The 20,366-nt window shown below is 40.0% G+C and overlaps 1 protein-coding gene across 1 annotated transcript in view; it reads left to right on the top strand.

The window, feature by feature from the left end:
• Positions 1–20,366, top strand: part of Nptn (neuroplastin) — a 67,716-nt gene that overhangs the window by 44,113 nt on the left and 3,237 nt on the right. Inside the window, exons 3-5 of the mRNA XM_027924768.3 lie at positions 791–885; positions 12,742–12,875; positions 13,811–14,084. Of these exons, the coding sequence (XP_027780569.1) occupies positions 791–885; positions 12,742–12,875; positions 13,811–14,084 (503 nt within the window). The remainder of the gene's footprint in view (positions 1–790; positions 886–12,741; positions 12,876–13,810; positions 14,085–20,366) is intronic.

Genomic DNA, 20,366 nt, shown 5'->3' with positions numbered 1-20,366 from the left:
GAGGAAGTGACATGTAAACCCAGACCTAATGGAAAAGGAGTTGGGTAGGCTAAGAGTAATGGGAAGAATATTTCATGTAAAATAACATCTTGTGTGAAGGTTTTGAGCTAGGAATAAGCTTGGCACTTTGGGAAAAAAAAACAAACACAAAAACCTAGTACAGCTGGAAATTGGCATGAGATGAGGGAGGCTAGGGTGGTAGGCAGGAACCAGATCATGCAGGGCCTTCTTTAAAACTACATTTCTGTGGATAATTCTTTGTTGGCAGATTTGGTTCTTTGCTTGAAAGCAGAAAAACAAATTATACCTGGGTCCTGTTAGTGAGTAGTAGACTTACCTGAAAGGCATGCTTCTAAATAAGATCTTTAGAAAAGCTCAAAAAGGCTTGTTTTGTTTGTTTCTTCTGCTCTTAGTTTTCTGATTGGAACCAAGAAGTTTTTAGTGATGGTTGTGTGTAAAGTATACTAAGTATAAATTATAGTACTTTGTGTGGCATTATATTTTAATTACTTAACTTTGTAGTTTGTTTCCCCCATTGGACTAGAGTATCTTAAGGTTAAGGACCATGGTCCATTCCATCTCTTTATTCCTGGCACCCAGTAAGGAATAAGGCATTAATGTTTTGGGATATACAAAGGGAGGTTTTTGCTTTCAGTTAGGAAGAAGTGAGTTGCATCAAGGAACAGGATTTGGAGAGCATGGTCTCTGCTTGCTCCTTTTAAGTCTCTTTTTGTTTATGTTTTAACCATTCCCAGTTAACCTCACTTCATTTTTCTTCCCATCTCTACAGGATCAATAAGCCAAGAGCTGAGGATTCAGGCGAATACCACTGCGTATACCATTTTGTCAGCGCTCCTAAAGCAAATGCCACCATTGAAGTGAAAGGTATGACCCAGCAGAGGCTGAGGTGTCAGTATGTTACTCCTGAGACTTTACTTTGGTCTGGACTCCTGGTGTTCGGTTCTTTTTTTTTACCTTTTTACATTTCAAGAAGCAATGTATTATTATGGTTAGGACCCCAGACTCAGGAGCCTAGCTGCCTGGGTTTAAATGCAAACCCAAACATCTACTACCTGTGTGACTTTGGCAAGTTACTGGGTTTTCTATGCTTCTGTTTCCTTGTTTGTAAAATGAAGATATCAGCAGTATTTATCTCATGAGTTTGGTAGGAGGATTAAAAGTAATTTAATAAGCTGGGCACTGTGGCACATACCTGTAATCCCAGTAGCTTGGGAGGCTGAGGCAGGAGGATTGTGAGTTCAAAGCCAGCCTCAGCAAAAGTGAAGCACTTTTTAGAGACCCTGTCTCTAAATAAAAATACAAAAAAGAGTTGAGGATGTGGCTCAGTGGTTGAGTGCCCCTGAGTTCAATCCCTAATACCCCACCTTTCTCCAAAAAATTAATAGATAGGTTTGAGTTGAAGAAATTGCTGTTTAGGGGCTGGGGTTGTGGCTCAGTGTAACAGTGCTTGCCTGGCTTGTGAGAGGCACTGGGTTCAATCCTCAGCACTATATATAAGTAAAGTAAATACCCATTGACAACTTAAAAAAGTATATTTTTACAAAATTGCTGTTTTTATACAACAGAAATGTTTAAATGTTGGCAACTCATATGGCCCAATCTTAGGTAGAGCTCTTAGAATAGCACCTTACAGGTATTATTACATAGGGTTCCAGTGGGCTAACAGGATTTGGGAAAGTATAGTGTGCAAGGTTGAATATAAGCTGTTTGTAGGTAATTCATTAGAAATGTGCCTGTGGGTATATGGCATCATAAAGATGAGTCTTAGAGTTTTAAGAAGGGTAAATAGAACTATAAAAGTTAGAACCACCTAGTAACATCATTAATCTGTTTTTCTGTTACTCACAGGAAAAGTGAAACCACTAGCTCTGTGTTCTCTGGTGAGTTTTTTGGCAGAGCTGGCCTAGGGCCCAGGTCTCAATTCCCCATCCAGTGTTTTTTTCATTATTATAAAATGACCAGTGGGAGGCAGGTCTACTATTTGAGGTCACACTGAAAAGAGGAATTCTTTTATTTTTAGTGTTTTTCATTTTGCTTATGAAGGACCTAAACTTGTCCTTTAAATCCATATGCTCATTTCTAGAAGCTAGAAGGATAGATTTAGGAAAAAGTAAGGGCCTATGTAACAAGTATTCAGGTCTTCCTTAAAATATTTAGAAGATTAAAAATGCAGATTTAAGAAAGGCTTGCCTCGCGTGTGTAAGGCATTGGGTTCAATCCTCAGCACCACATAAAAATAAATAAAACACAGGTGTTATGTCCTGTACCAAAAAAAAAAAAAAAAAAAAGAAAAAGAAAAGAAAGGCTTAGTCAAATCCCCCAAACAAAGACTGAATATTCTGATATGCAGATGCTAACTCATAATAACAGTGTAGTGGGTAAGGGAAAAATAGAAGTGCTTTGGATTAGACAAAGGGAATGAAGGGCAGGGGGAATGGAAGTAAGAAAGATAGTAGAATGAATAAGATATTATTTTCCTATGTTCATACAAGAATACACAACCGATGTAATTTATCATGTACAACCAGAAGAATGGGAAGTTTTACTCCATGTATGTATAATATGTCAATATACATTCTATGTCATGTATAACTAAAAAGAACAGATAGAAAAACTAAAAAATAAATTAAATACATAAATAAAAGGCTTAGTCACATTCAGAGTTTCCCTTACATGATATAAAATGAAAGTAATAGCTTGGTGATGTGATTCTAACATTCTGGGTTGAAGAAGGGATAGGTCACTGCCTCCTCTGGCTGCCAGATTTTAATTTTGAATGCCTCAAGGATTGGAGTTAACAGTGGTTATAGGTCCCAAACAGGCCAGAACCTGGCATTTGATTTCTCCCTTGTCATAGAGGGATCTCGATTCCTCTCTGTTTTTGAAGAATGCCACATTTGTTCAACATGAGGAAGAAGGTTGTGAGAAACTGTTTTCTCTAAGCCAGCAAGGACCTTCCCCAGCTTAGACGAGCTGTGCTATATGGGAAGACTTGCTTTGTATGAAATGCTGCATTATTCCTGGCTGAGCTTTGAGCATAAATTCCCAAGTATAGAGAGCAGGCTAGATGAGGGAAGGGGAAAGTGGTGTGTCTAGCTAGTGGTCCTCAACTTGAGGGATAATTACACATAATGCAAGTCTTGGCTAACTGTAATCCTATGGATTTGGAGTTAATGATTTCTAGATAACACTTTAGGAGTAGAAACAGAGATAAGTTTTTCCATTGGTTTGACTGCCTTAGAAAGTGGGGTTCAGCAGCCCCAGAGACATTTTTCTTCACTTTTTTTTAGCAGATATGAAGCAGTAGTGGAGAGGGACAGAGAAGAGGAGGCTGCTGGAAGGAGTGTTTTCAGATAGAAGTTAAGATATGCATGGTATCTGTTACATGGTATCATATTCAAGGTGCTGATTGCACATTGCATTTTTGCTGTACCACCCTACAATAAGGAAGATGGAGTAGGTGGTGGTATCCTGATTTTAAGGAAGCAGGCCTTGAGAAAAATTGTTTTATGAGATTCTAAAGCTTGTTCTTGGGTAGAATTTCTTTGTTAAATCTCTGAAGAAAATTCCTAAGGAATTCTAATCTTTTCTCCCCCAACATTTGGGCAGAGTAGCTAAATAATTAATGTCTTAGTGTTTCAGGTTATGGATAGTTGAGTCGAGTAAAGACTGAATATTTGGCTTTTTCTGTATTAACTTTAAGTTTATATAGGCTCAAGATCATATTCTAAGCTAGTTTCCAATCATGGTTGGGCAGAAAAAAGTGGTAGAGGCACACTCCATACATTTAGAGTGGAGTGTGTGTTAATTCCCAAACCATTGTCATATAAACTCTAATTTTATTCCCTCAGTACCTCCAGGGTGGGGTTAGAGACAGTTAACTTTTTATAGTTACAGTGATTTGAAAATTTTGCTGAGTAACTGACAGGTAAGAGGTGATTGTACTTAAGAACAGAGAAATTCTGGGAACATAAGTGACCTCTTTGCTGAAAGAAGGCTCTGAGAATCTTTCCCATTTATGGCTTTAACTGCATCAGCACTTCAGGGTAATTTAATTCAGACCATATGTGTATATTTCTTATATTTCTAAGGCAGTCAAACCAATGTATTTATTGTACATTCAGCCCTTTTTTCCCTTCTTGCTTTTCCTGTCTTTCAGAACATCTCTTGGGGGGTGTTTGGGGAGTGAAGGAATTAACCTAACTATGAACTGGGTATTATTTGTCAAATTACCAAATCTTGAGTTACCTGTAGTATACAAAAGAAAAGAAGGCTACAGGAATCAGGAGGGACATGTGTCTGGGAGTAGACCAAAGATGACCATGCATTTTCTCCCTAGCCTATAGATTGCTGTCAAGAAAGAATTTTGATGGTGATATCATTTCCCAATGATGAAGGCCTTGCATCTGAAGTAGGTTTTTTCTCCCATCTTTTATAAAAGACAAGGATGAGGCACAGTTTAAGAAGAAAGGTACTATACAGTTAAGGGTTATGTTTCTTAGGTAATTGGCAGGTGACCTGAGCAGATGCAGAGGTTGAAGACAGAGCAGGGCTGTGTAGGAGAGGGGAAATAGCCATGTGACCTTTGTCCCTAAACCCAGCCTCTCAGCGATCTGCTTAGCTCATTCCAAGGAAAGCATTGCTCCTGGCTTTTTGACACTTCAGAGGCTGTGGCTTCCACATCTTATAGAGGATTTATGAAAGCTCTACAAAGATTTTGAAAATTTTTAGCCCTATAATTGTTCAACTCTTTGCCTCTTATTCCCTCTGTCTTTGAGCCCTTCACTTTCTAAAATTGAAAAAATATGCTCATAAAAAAGCAAATTTAAAATTTCTATGTAATTTACAAAGTAAAAAGAAAATTTCTGCCAGGATTCCCAAGCCCTGTCTTTATCGCTCAACCTTTTGAATTTTAATGCTATTTGTATTAAATGGTCTTAGTATTGTCACCAAATCCTTGACAGAAAATGTACCACTGACTCTCATGTGAGGTACATTCCTTCCCAGAAAAGTTTGAACCTAGTGACATACTAGGACCATCTCTCCCTGTTCCCTGGATATTCTTAATGAGTTTCAGTCTTTTGGTGGCTACAAAAGCCAAATTGATCTTTTTTTTTCCTTCCTACCTGTTAGCTCTTTTTTTGCATTTTAAGATTTTTTTTTTTTAGGAATGAATTTTAGGATTTCTAGAAGAGGCCTTTTCATTACTTCCCTGTTTCCTGCTTGTTAACATGCCTTATAGGTGACAGATCACAGTCCAAACTGGCTGACGTGGATTGTGTGGTGAAAGTGAATATCATTATTGAGAGGAATAATACACATTTCATATTTGTACAGTCCTGTCATTATGTGCAGCATTTTCAGAGTTATTTCTTCATTTGATGTGAAGGAAATATAGCTAGTTTGATCGGTGAAGATGCTTAGAGATTGTGACATCATTTAGGTCAGAGCATATGCTAAAGCTAATCCAGAATTGTGATTACTTGAGAAGTCTTTGAAAGCATGATAATAATACCTTGAAGCTCTAGGACATTTTGAACTACAGCCTTAGCCCAAATAACTATCTCTACTCTTTTTTCCCCCTCCTTTTCAGGGTGCTATTCTGACTTTTCTTAATAAGAACAACTAACATTATTGCCCACTTACTATGTGCCAACACTATTTGTTCCTTTCCTCTCTTTCAGTCTTCACAGATGCATGGGGTACATGCTGTTGTAATCTCCACTTTCCAGATGATAAAAATCAAAGCTCAGGGGAATTAAAGAACTGATCCAGTGTGACAGACTTAGCCAGTGGAGCCAGGTTCTTACCCAGGCACTCTAACTCCAGAGACTGCTCCTAAGCATAAAACCATACTGCTGTGTTCAGCATGTAATAATTAAAACGCTTTGGACTGAGAGAAGAAATGGGTTCTAATCTTGGCTCTGTCATTAAACATGATGTGACCCTGACCAGTCACTTTTCCTTCTCTGGGCCTCAGCTTCCCAAGTATTAGATGAAATAGGATGAGAGATAGATGATCTTTTTTTTTATTTTTATTTTTTTTTAGGTGTAGATGGACACAACACAATGCCTTTATTTTATTTTATTTTTTTATGTGGTGCTGAGGATCGAACCCGGGTCCTGCCCATGCTAAGCGAGCACTCTACCGCTGAGCCACAATCCTTGCCCTAGATGATATTTAAGGTTCTTTTGTTCTGTACAGCTCTGATAAGTCTGTATACTAAAGGCAAGGAATTCTAAACTCATTTTCCTAGTGGTGATGACTGTAACTTTCCAACCTGAGAGTTCTACCTCATTTCACCCTGCACCTCCACCCATTCATCTCCCTGTCTCATGAGAACACTCCCTCTTTGTAGTCTCTGACTTCTATCACTGGTGCCAGGAAAAGTCAAGGGTAGCACCCTGAAAAGGTGGGGGGAGGGAGAGTAGAGATAGTTATTTGGACTAAGGCTGACGTTCAAAATGTCCTAGAGCTTCAAGGTATTATTATCATGCTTTCAAGGACTTCTCAAGCAGGACTTCTTAAGTGTTTGAGCAGTTGATTCTCAAACTTTAATTTGTCTGAAACGTGGCCTGGACATCATACTTTTTAAAACCATCCCAGATAATTATAGTGTTCAGCCAAGGTTGAGAACCACTGTCTTTGAGGAAACTTGTGTGTCGTCTTAGTGGTTTTACCTGCAGAAGGCAGTACAGGTCCTAGGATTGTTTAGTCTTCACAATCAATGATGAGTCTACACATTGTGGAGAATGTTTCTTGAGCCAAAAGCATATATCCTTCTTGTTTCCCTCTGAACCATTCTCAGATTTCTTCCTATATTCCTCCTCATAGTCCCTTGGCTAGCAGTAAATCTTTGCTCTCCCTCTGCTTTCCGTACAGCCTGTATTTTGCCTGCAGCAAAAATGAGGTGTCTCTGGTATTGGATAGATTGCATAAAAAAAGCAAAAAGACTGTAGAGAATGAGTGTGTTTACTTAGAAACAACACACTTGTTGATAACACTTTTAAGAGTAGATTATTTGTGCAAAAGAGTTGCTAGGTTATAAGTTTGCTTTGAAAAGTAAGCACCAGATACAGTCTATGTATGAGGCCTTATTCCTTGGTCCCTTTTTCAGGTCTCTTCTGTCTCTTCTGTTAACTTTATTTAATATCAGCTTCATCTGAACATGCCTCCTTGCCTGAGTTGACATACAGCCCGGCAGAGAAGCTGGTTACTTTGCTTCTAAGTACAGGGAAGTCAGGCAAACAGAGGGTACTGAAGAACAGGCCAAAAGCCCAGATTCCCCAGAAAATGAAAATGAATCAAGTGCTGTTGGATTACTGAGACTTTTTGGGACCCCTGCATTGCCATTCATTAGGGTACTGGAAGGATATCCATTAACTTACATGATTAGACAGTGTGACAGACAAGGCCAGAGAGAATAATATTCCAAGTGTGTCTCTTTGTTGTTCCTTCCCCTTACTCTTGCCACTCAGTCTATGCCCCCTTGAGAGGGTAAAGGGAAGGAAGGATTGTTTGCTCTCTTTCATGATACACAGGCATAGTGAGACTTCTCAAACCAGCAGACCTGGTCAAGGGGTGCCTTGTTAAATGGCAAGCCCATTTAAGGTGAGGCACTAAAAAAGGCCATTAATCAATATAATTTGTCAGTAACTCACCTGATTAAACTGTTAGAGTCACAACAGAAATCCTGTTTATGTCATCAAGAGGGGAAAGCACATAGTAATCAGCATCTTTTTGATTGCCTAGATCTAACAATGCTGGAGTCTAAGCCTTCGCCTTTCCTTTCCCTAATAGCTCAAATCTGAGTTCTACTTTTTGATCCTGAGCTCTAACCTTAGTATAGTGGTATACTTTAATCCCCACAAGATCTCTATGAAATATGTGGGTATTATTTCCCTTTTATGAAAGTAAATATTGAAACTCAAAGGACTTTAAATGATCAACCTTAGATTAATTGATTGGTGAGTAATAGAGCTTTTTTAAAGTGACCAGATCCAAAGCTCTGTTCTGGTCCATACATTATACTATATGAGGTAGTTAAATTCTGACAGGTAAATCAGTCCCACATCAGGTCTAGAGACTTCTGGTACATCTATAAGTAAAAATAACATTTGGGCAATTTACTGTGCAGTTATCAGTAATGCATATTAAATATTTCAATTTTTGTCAACCCTATGCTGATTTATTTTCCCCTCACTATAGTAAAGTACAAAATTGCATGGTTTCTTGAGTGATAACAACCCTGAATTGAATTCCAGTTTTACCATTTACTAGCAGTATAATTTTAGACACTAAATAACTTTTTTAAACTGAGTTTCCCAATTTATGAAAATGGGGTAATATCTACTTCATCATTTAGTATATCTATTCCTGTGTAATAAATTATCCCAAAACGTAGTGGCTTAGAAAAACACTTTTCATGTCATAATTTCCTTGGATTAGGGATCATGGAGCAGCTTAGCAGGGTTTCTGTTTCAGTCTTTCCTGAGAATTCATTCAAGCTGTTTGTTGGGGTGTACTCATTTGAAGTCTTGGCCAGGGCTCATCGATCTACTGTCAAAGGTGGCTTCCTCACATGTCTGTTGGCAGGACTCTGAGGGCTTCTCCATATGCTGTTTGAGCAACCCCCTAGCATGGCAGCTAACATCCCCTCAAAGTGTGTGATGACTGAGACTAGAAAGCCACAGTGCCTTTTGTGAACATTTTCAGAGTTGCTTTATTTTACTCATTAGAAAGGAGTCACTAAATCTAGTCCTAATATTTAAGGGGAATTATGCTTCATCTCTTGAAAGGCAATGTATCAGGGAATTTGTGTACTATTTTAAAACCATTATTGGTGGTTCAGCCCTAATGGGCCTGTTTCTGACCACTGCTGATATATACTCTGATTGCGCAGTTACCTTTCTATCTGTGGGTGCTCTGTCCTGCCCAGCAGGTGGTACAGGAACAGGCATTTTGATTAAGCAAGCAGCTACCATAAAAGATAGAAGTGACACTCCTTTTCTATTGATCCATAGGCAAGAGTCACAGTTGTTATAATCACTTCCTTTAGGGGTAGAGTGGTGTGGCTTAGGTTAATTTTCTCTGTACCTAGTATAGTAGTGATACTTCCCTTCATCCAAGATAATCAAGGCATTATTTTTTGTAGTCCATTAGGTAGAGGAAATACTTTCTCCTCAACTTCACAAAGTACTCTTTGGTAAGATGAGGAAAAAAACATTAGTTGATATAACTAATGAAAAGATTTTCTTATAGGCTTATGCTCTGTAAACATGGCCAAAAAAGGTGCTTTTAAGGCCATGTTCCATCTCTAAGTAGAAACCTTTGTAGAATAATGCGCTAGATGAATGAAAAGGAAGGTGGCATTTTCCTCCTCCTGAATACCAAAGCAAGAATGAAAATCATTCCTACTCTTCTCCCCATTCCTGACCTTTGAAGTCTGGGCTCTTTCAGAAAAATGACTTTTTAGAGGCCGTAGAGCACTCTGCCAACTTAACTTTAATTAAGCCTTCTAGGTGGTTCTAATGTGTAACCCAAAGCAAAAGCTAATAGTACTTAACTATAGTACTTAACTAGTGCTAATGGCATTGGCCTTATATATGGCTCAGAGTGTTCCCTTTGAGGCAAAGGAGAGTGAAAATGGGAAAATACACCATAGATAAGCTAATTTCTGAAATTTATATCTTCACTCTAGAGCACTTCCCCGAGGTTCCAGAATTAATATTCAGCTGCCTACGTGACAACTTCATTAAATATGCTTCTTAATCTTAACATGTCCTGTCCACTATTGCTTTCTTCCCTAACAAAACAAGAATAATCAAACAAAAACTGCCCTGAGCATCTTAGTAATTGGCGATTCCATTCTTAATGATTAATTAATTACTCAGGCCAAAATCTTGGAGTCATCCATGGCTCCTTTTTCTCTCTTGTCCCATATCTAAGTCATTAATAAATATATTAACTCAACCTACAAAATATACCTAGAATCTCATTACCTCTCCCCACTTCCACTGCTACTCCCTTCATGTGAACCATGGATACCACCCACACCCTTGTCTGAATTACTCAAGTAGCATCCTAGTTTGGTCATGCTTCCACTGTTGTATATGTACAGTTGTCCATATAATAGCCATAGGGAGTCAGTGAAAGCATACAAATCATTTCATATTTGCATGTAATAGGCCACTAGTGATTTCTAACAGACTCAGTGTAAATGCCCAAAGTCATTGTAGTGGCCTACCAAGTCCTATCCAGTCTGGGTCCACAGTCTTTCTGATTTCATCTCTGTGTTCTTGTGAACTGTGTTCCAACCAAACTTCTCTTTACTGTTCCTTGTATATAATAAACACACACCTGCCTCAAGCCCTTTGCTTCTCTTTCCCTGGAGTGTTCTCTCTACACATATGCGTGCCCTACTCCTTATTTTCACATCAGAAAGACCTTTTCTGATCCTTTTGTTATCATCTCTGGCATGTAGGGTATGTTCAACAGATGCTTGTCAAGTGAGTGAAACAAAGTTGGAGGCAACGTGTGTTAGCTCTTCTGCTTACTATGTCCTTCAGCTTGCTCTTCTGCTTACTATGTCCTTCAGCTTCCCCTTGATGGTGTTTTGGTTAAGATATGGCTTTGGAGCTTACTCCTTTGAGTAATAGTATTTGGCTGAAGAAATCTCTAAGGAAGGATAACCAGTAGGCCTGAGAAGTGATAAAGTGGCAGTGGGGAAAGTTTGGATTAGGACAAGATAGAGCTAGCCTAATCACTCCCTTTGGTAGTAAAGCATTTTTCCTAGAAAAACAAAATGAGGTTTCTTTTATAGCACCCAGTCTAGGAAACATTTCACACACTAAGTGGTCCTGAACAAGCCTCAGTTTAGCAAGGATTGGTTGTAGAGACAGCTTGGGTTTTTGTCCATTTCATTCATGTCTAGATGCCTCTAGAAGTTAAGTACAAGACTAGTTTGTGCCTAAGAAGCACAGTCTGTGAGTAGTAGAACTTTGGACTCTTAAGCCAAGAAAAGCAAGCTCATCAGAGGTAGTACCTGATGTCAGTCCATCATACAATACAATTCTACAGGACTTTACAGCCTCAAAATGAATGTTTTTGACATCTTATTTATCTATTCAAGAACAGGGAGCAGCTAGGAAGGCTGAGGTGGGAGGATCGCCAGTTCAAAGCCAGCCTCAGCAACTTAGGGTCTTGCAAAGTTGCTTAGGGCCTTGCTATCTCAAAATAAAAAATAAAAGGGGAATGGCGCTGGTGATGTGGCTCAGTGGTTTAGTTCCCCTGGCTTCAACCCCTGATACAAAAAAAAAATAGGAACAGGGAGGTAGTGTGGCGTAAGAATTATCTCTGTTTGATAATGGGAATAGAAACAAAGCATGGAATTTGTCAAGAGCCAGCAAAACTGGAATTTGAGTAAAGTCCTATTGATTTTCTTCCCTACTTTGGCCAACAGTAAAGTCTAGCCTACTTTGAATTTCACTGCTATCAGGTTCCTGTAACTGGTCCAGCATTAGTGGAAAGTATTGTTAAAAGATTGAATTAGCCCCATCTCAGGCTACTTGGATCATTGAAACTGACCTAAGTTTTAGATTATAGGTACAGTTTATTTGTTCCTGTGTGATCTCTAAAAGTAGAAAAGCCCAACAGCCTCTAGGAACTCCAGAATTGGGTTCATCAATCTTGTTGCAAATGAGGTAATCAAGTCAGATTCCTTTTTTTTTTTTTAAGGGGTGGGGGTACCAGTACCAGGGATTGAACTCAAGGGCACTTGACCACTGAAGCTACATTCCCAGCCCTATTTTGTATTTTATTTAGATACCGGGTCTCACTGAGTTGCTTAGCACCTCACCATTACGGAGGCTGGCTTTGAACTCCCAATCCTCTTGCCTCAGCCTCCAGAGCCACTGGGATTACAGGCATGTGCCACCATGCCCAGCAAGGCAAGTCAGGTTCTTTAAAAAAATTTTTTTTTTTTTTTTTGTAATTGTAGATGGACAGAATGCCTTTATTTATTTATTTTTATGTTGTGCTAAGGATCGAACCCAGTGCTTCACATGTGCTAGGCAAGTGCTCTGCCCAGAGATACAGCCCCAGCCCTCTAGTCAGATTCTTAAGCTATTAACAAAAGCATTTGAGACACTGGTTGAATTTCCTGTTCATCCATTTCTTTCAGTCTTTCCTGGGAGAACCTAGGTCATTGATACTTAAGGAGTATCTTATCCACGCACTTGTTATTTTTATGTACCTTGATTGCACATGTTTGACCCCAAGCCTCTTTGTTTCCCTTAGGGGAGTATGTGATATTTGACATGATCTATAGTTGTTATTAGTGCAAGTATTTGAAGGAAAACCATGGGCTGGCGGTATCAGAGATGATAATGACTTTTGTTTGCATTTTCTTTAAAGAGGAGGAAATTTAGGGCCATTGGACTTGTATCTTTTTCCTGTAAGTTGGAGAATCACCTACTTGAGTAGAACTTTATATGTTAATAACCCTGGTACCTGCTCTGATGCTTTGGTGGGTGGGGGTGAGGAATGGAATTGGCTCCATTATCCTATCTGAAATGCTCTTTATCAAAGCTGAATAGGAAGGGTGCCTAAAGGCCAATTACATTAGAAGCAAGACTCTGAGCCAGTAGGTTAGGCCTTTGTAACCTATTTAGAGTAGGCTACTGTGGTAACTGTTTTTTTTTCTTAACACTTTTTCACAGCTGCTCCTGACATCACTGGCCATAAACGGAGTGAGAACAAGAATGAGGGGCAGGACGCCATAATGTACTGCAAGTCAGTTGGCTATCCCCACCCAGAGTGGATCTGGCGCAAGAAGGAGAATGGTGTGCTCTCAGTGAGTAGGAAGCAGCCCTGGCTCTTGGTGCCTGAGTCTCTGTGGTTGCTGGAGTTTCTACTAGGGACGAGAAGACATCTGGACCAGTTGCTTCAACACCTATACTCTTGGATGTGTACAAGGCTTGAATCATCCTTTCTAGGGTGATGAATGCTTTACATCTGAATCTGCAGGGCATTCTCTATCCAGCATGGACTATGTACATGATTTGTTAAAGCTGTCTATCTGATTGCCTTCAGGATAGGACACAGAAAGATCCAAGCCTGTTTTAAATATTTTACTATTCCAGTCCATTAGAGTATGTTTTGATTTTGGTAAGATTGAAGGCAGTTATAAGTATATTCCTAGAACTCAGAAATACTGATACAACCCAAGAAGGGCAAAGGGCAAGCTTAGGCACTGGTATTGGACAATGTTTGCTATACAAAAGGTCAAAGAGAACATCTTTTCCAACCTGTGGGATGATTTTTGATGGTGTTTGGACAGTGCCTTAAACCCTCCAACTTTTTGTTTGACCAGTTTTCCTTTTTAGTAAAGCAGGTACTATATATTCCCAGATGTGGGAATAGGGGAGTCCTTTGTGCTGCTCCTTCCCCATCTTCTTCCTGCTGTAGTTTCTCATCGGGTGTTTGAAGTAGCATTCATTATGTCATCAATCTATACCAGTAAGCCTGCACTCTGTGGAAGCTGGAAGAGTCTGGAGGACTAGCACATGAGAGGCTTATGCCCTGCTTTTGTCAGAAGCTTGTTGATTTTGTTTTTGATATTGAAGGGAAGCCATCAATGATGTACTCAAAATTCGTTGAGCAAAAATGGTACTAGATACTGCCATCTCACTTCCACCAGTGTCCTGGTAAGAGGGAGGAGAACTTTACCTTCCCTTGATCACTGGCTCACCTACTCTGACCTTTGTGTGTCCCCACTTTTTTCTGCAGGAGATTGGCAATGCCTCTGGTCGCTTCTTCATCATCAACAAGGAGAATTATACAGAGTTGAGTATTATGAACCTCCAGATCACAGAAGATCCCGGAGAGTATGAATGTAATGCTACTAACTCTATTGGCTCCGCCTCAGTGTTCACCATCCTCAGGGTACGAAGCCACCTGGCCCCACTGTGGCCTTTCTTGGGAATTCTGGCTGAAATCATCATCCTTGTAGTGATCATTGTTGTGTATGAGAAGAGGAAGAGGCCAGATGAGGTTCCTGACGGTAAGAGCATACCTACAGAACAGTAATGTTGGATTTGGTTCTTTGGGGGTGGTTTCTAAACACCCAAAGAAGACTATATGGATGTTGGGATTCCCAAACATTCCAAAAGGAAAAAGAAGGAAAAATTTTATTCCTAACTCCCTACCTCTCAGATTTTTGGTTTTTTGTAGGTGGAGTGGTACTGGGGATTGAACTCAGGGGTACTTGGCCAATGAGCCACATCCCCAGCCCTATTTTGTATTTGATTTAGAGACAGGGTCTCACTGAGTTGCTTAGCATCTCACCATTGCTGAGGCTGGCTTTGAACTCACAATCTTTCTGCCTCAGTCTCCCAAGCCACTGGGATTACAGGCATGTGCCACTGTGCCTGACTCAAGATTTTTTTATATTAGGCATCAGTAGCTATAATATGCTCTTTCCCTCTTTAGGTATCCTCCAAATCCTAGGGCCCTGCCCTTTAGGCCTTGTGGTAAATGAACAGCTGTCAGTCTCCTTGTTGAGTTTTGTCTTCCTTCAATATAGATCATAAGGCAGCTGAGCTTGAAGAGAATCCAGGTTAAGCCTGGAAGCCACCCCAAGATGGTAGGCCACCTGTTCATTCAGGCAGATTTAAAGTATCTAACTGGTTGTCAGATGGTTGACTGGTATAATTCCTGTAAGTAATAGTCCCAGTCCAAGTCAGACTATCTTAGGAAAGCCATTGGAACAAGCTGCCCTGTGGTTCCTTGATTGGTCTCTTTGGTAGATTTTCATTATTCTCTACCATATGGCTCTTCTGCCTGTGTTGCAAAGAGAAGAACAGTGGCGAGTGTCTGATGTATCCCTCCTCCCAGTTTAAGATAGCTAAGTGCTAATACTTGGACCTGGAGCCCATGTCCCAAGGCAGGCCCAGGGTCGCAGAGTAGAGTAACAGTAGCAGTAGAATCATGGTGAGTCATTAAGCACTGTAGAGGTAACAGCTGATGTCTTCTCTTATTGGACAAGCCTGGAATCAGGAAAGCTTTAGGATATTGTTGTATTTTTTTGGTCATAGAGTTTCATTTTTTAACCCTTTGATTAAAACCAGGGGGAAACTATTTATGGAGACTCCTATCAGAACTTCAGATTCCTAATAGTTCCATACCCCCACCCTCCCACTCTTCCATCCTCTCATATCACTGGCAAAAAGAAAAATGCCCGACCAACCATTGCCAACACTTGCTTTGCTGCCAAGCTAGACCAGAAGTGTGTGTCACTAAGCTCAGTGCAAACTGACCTGGAGTGATGGTGGGATCACCAGTTCTGGGGATTATGTTTATGTACCCGTGGCACAATATCCTACCCCAGGGTTGACTGTCTCTGTGGCTGAGCAATAGGACTGCAGCCTTTGTATATCTGGCAAACACAGGTTTCTTGATCCCTTGAAAAGAGTGGAGGAGCTTCAAAGGCATGCCAATGACTTTTAGACTCTCTGAAAAGGACATGTTTGAGAGCACCAGCCACTTCCTTTTCTTTTCTTCTCAGCAGCTCTAAATCTCTTGTCTGCACTAAGTAGAGTATTTGAATGAGTGCTGAGATTGATGAAGAGGTTTTTGTTGACACTATGATACCTGTAAGAAGACCTGGTAGATGGATGCCTCTTTGAATGTACTTTCAGCAGTGAATTGAATGGAGGAATGGGGTGGGTGTCGACTGGAAGCAGAGAGACCTTTGTAAATACATGGTCTAGTTTCTCTGAGATAGAGGATGGTCCCCCAGGAGTTTTACTTTCCTACGCTATGAAGTAAAACTACTTCATGGATTTTCATGTATCCCTAATGGTTTTTCCTTGAGATTTCTCCCTTTTCTGCTATATATTAGGATTCCCAACACAGAGTGCACCTATATTTAGACTTGAGAGTAAAGGGAGAGAAGAGTTGCCTGGTTTTCATGTGCTCTTTGGGAGCAGTTATGCCTCCTTCCTGACAAGGGCTTTTGCATCCCTCCCACAGTGCTACATATTGCTTTGCCATATACTGCTTTTTCTCATCCTGTCCTTTGCACAGGTTGAAGAGCACACAAGCAGGAAAGAATTGGCAGAGATGGGCTCTAAAAACTCATTTAAAATTTTTTAGACAAGGCTGGCTGCTTCTCCTATGAAAGAGTGGTACATTGGCTTAGCATGTCCCTGCCACCGGTTCTGATCTTCCTCATAAGTGCCCACTTTGTTGTTAAGGATGCTATCCCAGCTTAGGAGTTCATTGGTTAATCAAATGGGGAGACCAGTTTGTTATAGGAGACATCTATGGCCAGCCAGGCTTCTGAACAGCTTCCTGGAGGGAAAGTAACCTCTTAAACTAAATTGTTATAGACAGTGAAAGAATCCTACATAAAGAGAGATGACTACAGGGTAAGTGCAAAGTTAAGCTTCTTTGCTCTTGTCTCTTAGGAATAATGTAATGCAAGCAGCTTTTAATACTTCTTTGTTGTTGACTTGGGGTGAAAAATCTGGGATTCTAGAATGATTACAGTGTTTCTTCTCTCCCTCCCTTCCTGACAGCCAGTTTGGTTCAGGCTCCATTCTCCATCTCAACATCCCTACCCTCACTCCAGCATTTTCATTCCAGTTTTCTCCTTTGTTTCTCGACCTCTTTCTCTCAAACTTCTCTGTTTCCACCTCCCTTCTTTTCTACCCTGAAAGTAATCATTAAAAAAAAAAAAATGTGAGTGAGCTTTCTTATGCTCTTGCTTTTTCTTCTTTAGCCAGTTCATACTACCCAGACCAGAGGCTTATACCCTGCTTTTTGTCAGAAACTTGTTGATTTTTGTTGTTGATATTGAAGGGAAGGCATCAATGATGTGCTCAAAATTTGTTGAGCAAAAAATGATACTAGATACTGCCATCTCTCTTCCACCAGTGCCACATATACACTTTCTTCCCATTTGCTCCTTTCCAAATTTAAATGTAGATTATATGTATATACCCTTTGGAGGATGAAGAGATACATTTTATCTTATATGAACTTGGTTGTTCAAGGTGGTGAATTTTTATATATAACGATTGTGGCACTGTTTTGGCTTATTTATGCCACTTTGAAATTGGGAAGGATTTTTTGTTTTTAAGGCCTAATGTACCTTTTCTCTGTCAAATAGATTCTTCTTTCATAGAGAGGACATGGGGAATTGTCATTCTTTAAAGCGCCAGGTTCACATTCTTCATTTCAACCAACTAGGCCTGGTAGTGCTCATTATAGTGGAATATATGCCATTTTAAAATGGCTTGCAAGAGCAGTGACAAAACCTAGTTTATTTCAGATTCACTGAACTTTTTTATATGAACTCATAGTATTCCTGTAAGGGGCATTCTGTGAGTTCTTAGACTAAGTATAAAAGTAAAAATACATTTGAACTTAAACAGTTTGTGTTCCACTAGAAAAGCAAATACCGCTTTAGCTGAAAGTTGAGGTTCAGCTGCTTTAAAAGAAAAAAAAAAAAGACCCATGTCTTTTTATAAGTGAAATCTACTATTTGTATGCTTTAGTATGTTGGAGGATCAGCACCCAATAAGTTGTCTTGTAGGATTATCCATGTGTGTTTTTAGGAACATGTGAATCATGGAGCCAAATCAGAGCTTTGGTTTTTCACTTTGAGTATGTTCCTCCAAAATGTTAAACAGTCTAGCCATCCATTCATGTTACAGTTGGACACATGCTTGGAGCCCACCTGTGTTGGCTCTCTGCTAAAGTAAAGAGCAACTGATATGTGCTCTCGGGCTGCTGGGAAATGTGCTCTCTGAGCCCCCTGGGAAATGGGGCGATGAACCTGAGTATTCACTGGGGCCTTCAGTTCTACTCTACACTTTAGTGGATTCACAGGCATTAAAATTAAATAATGGGAACTGATTTAAGAAAAGTGCTGGCATCAAGAGTTTTTCACACTGGGATAATTTTCATAAGCAAGTCAAAATGACTCTTCCATTAAGTTACTGGTGGAGAAGATATTTGAGGTTTTATTTTATAAGAGTGTTTTGATATGTCTGATATGTCCATGCTCTTTTAGACACTTTAAAGAGGTCTTCCAATATTCCCAAATCTACTAGTTGGTCAAAGCATTTGGTAGCATATGAAGCTTCATGGCACACTATGGAAGTTGAAAAAGAAATGTGACTTTTAAAAACAACATCCAGAACACATTCACTGTCTCTTGACTAGGGGTCATTTTATCAGTAAGAAGTTACCTTAAAGAAAAAATGCAATAGGACCAAACAAAGGAGGAACTTGGAAGTGATCATTAATCTCTGTTAATGCTACTCTGCTGAAACCAGGCAAAATTTTAAGTGGATTTAGAAATATAAAACCTTTTCTTCAGTGATATGAATGCAATGATGAAGGAACTTTGACCAGAGTCAGCTCTTGGGTTGTTTTGACTCTGAAGCTATCATTTTTGGAGGTGATCCTGTATCAGGCAATCTGTTATTTACTACACATCACAGAGCACCCTTTCTAGATTATGAGGTGGGTGTTGGGAGAGGAGAGCTATGGTACCTTCAGTGGGGAAATTTTAAACATGCAGAAAACCAGTGTGTGCAGCAGCTCCACCAAGAACTTCATTCTCACCATGTGGATTCCAGAAGCATCTTTGTTTCCATTTTCCCCCAGTCATCTTCCTCTCATTTAGCCAGTGGCTGTGAGTAATTCCCAGGTGGAGAGAACAGTCATTGTTAGGCGGCTCTTTTGGCCTGAGGGTTTGGGGGTGTGTTGATGTTTGTCGGTTACTATGACTTCTTTTTTTTCCCCCCTCAATTGCATCAAACCCTTAAAACATGGTGGTAAGTGAGCGATATGCATGCTTTTGGAGTTTGTTTAAATCTCCGCTTCAGTCTATATGATGCACAGTTCATATGTTAACACTTTTCTTCAAGTTACTTCATTCACTTTCACAACTAATTTGGATTTCAGTTTGCTGTTTAATCCTCATTTACTTTGATTTTTGTACCTTTTTTCTGTAGTTCTGTTCTTTCCCTCTCTCCTGACTTCCCTTTTAGGGGTCAAGTCATTATTTTGGTATCTATCTACCTACCTACCTACTTATTGTATGACCTATAAAGGAGAGTGGTGCTGCACTTAGTAACTCAGTGCAGGAGAGGAGGGAGACAGGAGGCTCTTTGTTCTTTGTCAGTGTGAAAGTGAATCTGGGGAGAGTTTGAGAGGGCTCCTGGGATTTAGACCCCAGTGTGAATCATGGCTGCTCCACTCAGAGGCATGGCAGCTATGCCAGAGGCACTGTTGCTGAAATACCTACATGTAAGCCCTTTGCATGTTACCATCTTGTTAGGTTGGAAAGTGACATTTCTAATCTGGCACCAGAGAATACCCTCCCACCAAAAAAGAGAGAAAGAAAAAAAGCCTGCGTTCTGAGGTGCTTGGGTTGGTTGCCTATAGTGTCATGCTTTGAAAAGAAGAGTGGCTATTGTGATTCTCCCTTCCCTGCTTTTTTATTTTAAAGTTTGGGACTAAATTGGTGATATATTCAATTTGGCTTCCTTGTATTAGAATTTTGTATTTTGGGATGCATATCTAGAGCACTAAAAATACTTTTAAGTTGCTCCTGTTTTGTCTTCAAATCCCTGAGGTGCTTACCTCCTAGCATGTAGCTGAGCTGGCTTGGCTGGATGCTGAGCACAGTAGGCTGTCGTGAGGGAAGGGTTTAGTTTGGGCTTTTGTGTCTTAGTACTTGGTATGTCTTTGTATCTTTCCACTGCGCATACACACAGCACACATAAATGTCTTGGGTGTCCTGGAGTCGTACGTTGTTTGCTGTACCTGTTTTGATAGTGTACCGTTGTTAGTAATGGACTCCTGTGGACACTGGTGTGTCGCTAGCCTATTGTTTTGGCTTATGAGTCATTGGTTTGTGGTTGGTTCTTTTTTTCTTTCTTTCTTTTTTTTTTCTTCTTTTTTTTTTTAATCCTTTTTTTTGCTCCAGTCACTTGTGTGTGCTGGCGGTGGCTTTGCCTCTCCGTTGCCTGGAAGGAACAGGTGGAGCAATGTCTCCCTCTGACAGACATTACTCCCAACATGTGCTCCTGCAGATGCCTACACTGAGATTGTAACCTCCATAATTGCTTCATGTGCACCAAGCCCCCTTGTGGAATCCTGCTGAGAGTTTTTCTAGAACCCTTCAGCAAAATCAAACTGTTCTGAATCATTTAGGAAAAACAAACTAAGAGCACTTACTTGTTTCCCTCCCCTTTGTGGATTAAAAAAAAAAAAAAAGTGTGTATCTCTTCTTGAAAGGGATCAAGTTGCCCTTAGTTGAAACATG

Source organism: Marmota flaviventris, chromosome 2 (assembly GCF_047511675.1).
Source record: "Marmota flaviventris isolate mMarFla1 chromosome 2, mMarFla1.hap1, whole genome shotgun sequence".
Lineage (NCBI taxonomy): Eukaryota > Metazoa > Chordata > Mammalia > Rodentia > Sciuridae > Marmota > Marmota flaviventris.
This window is presented reverse-complemented; position numbering and strand designations above follow the sequence as displayed.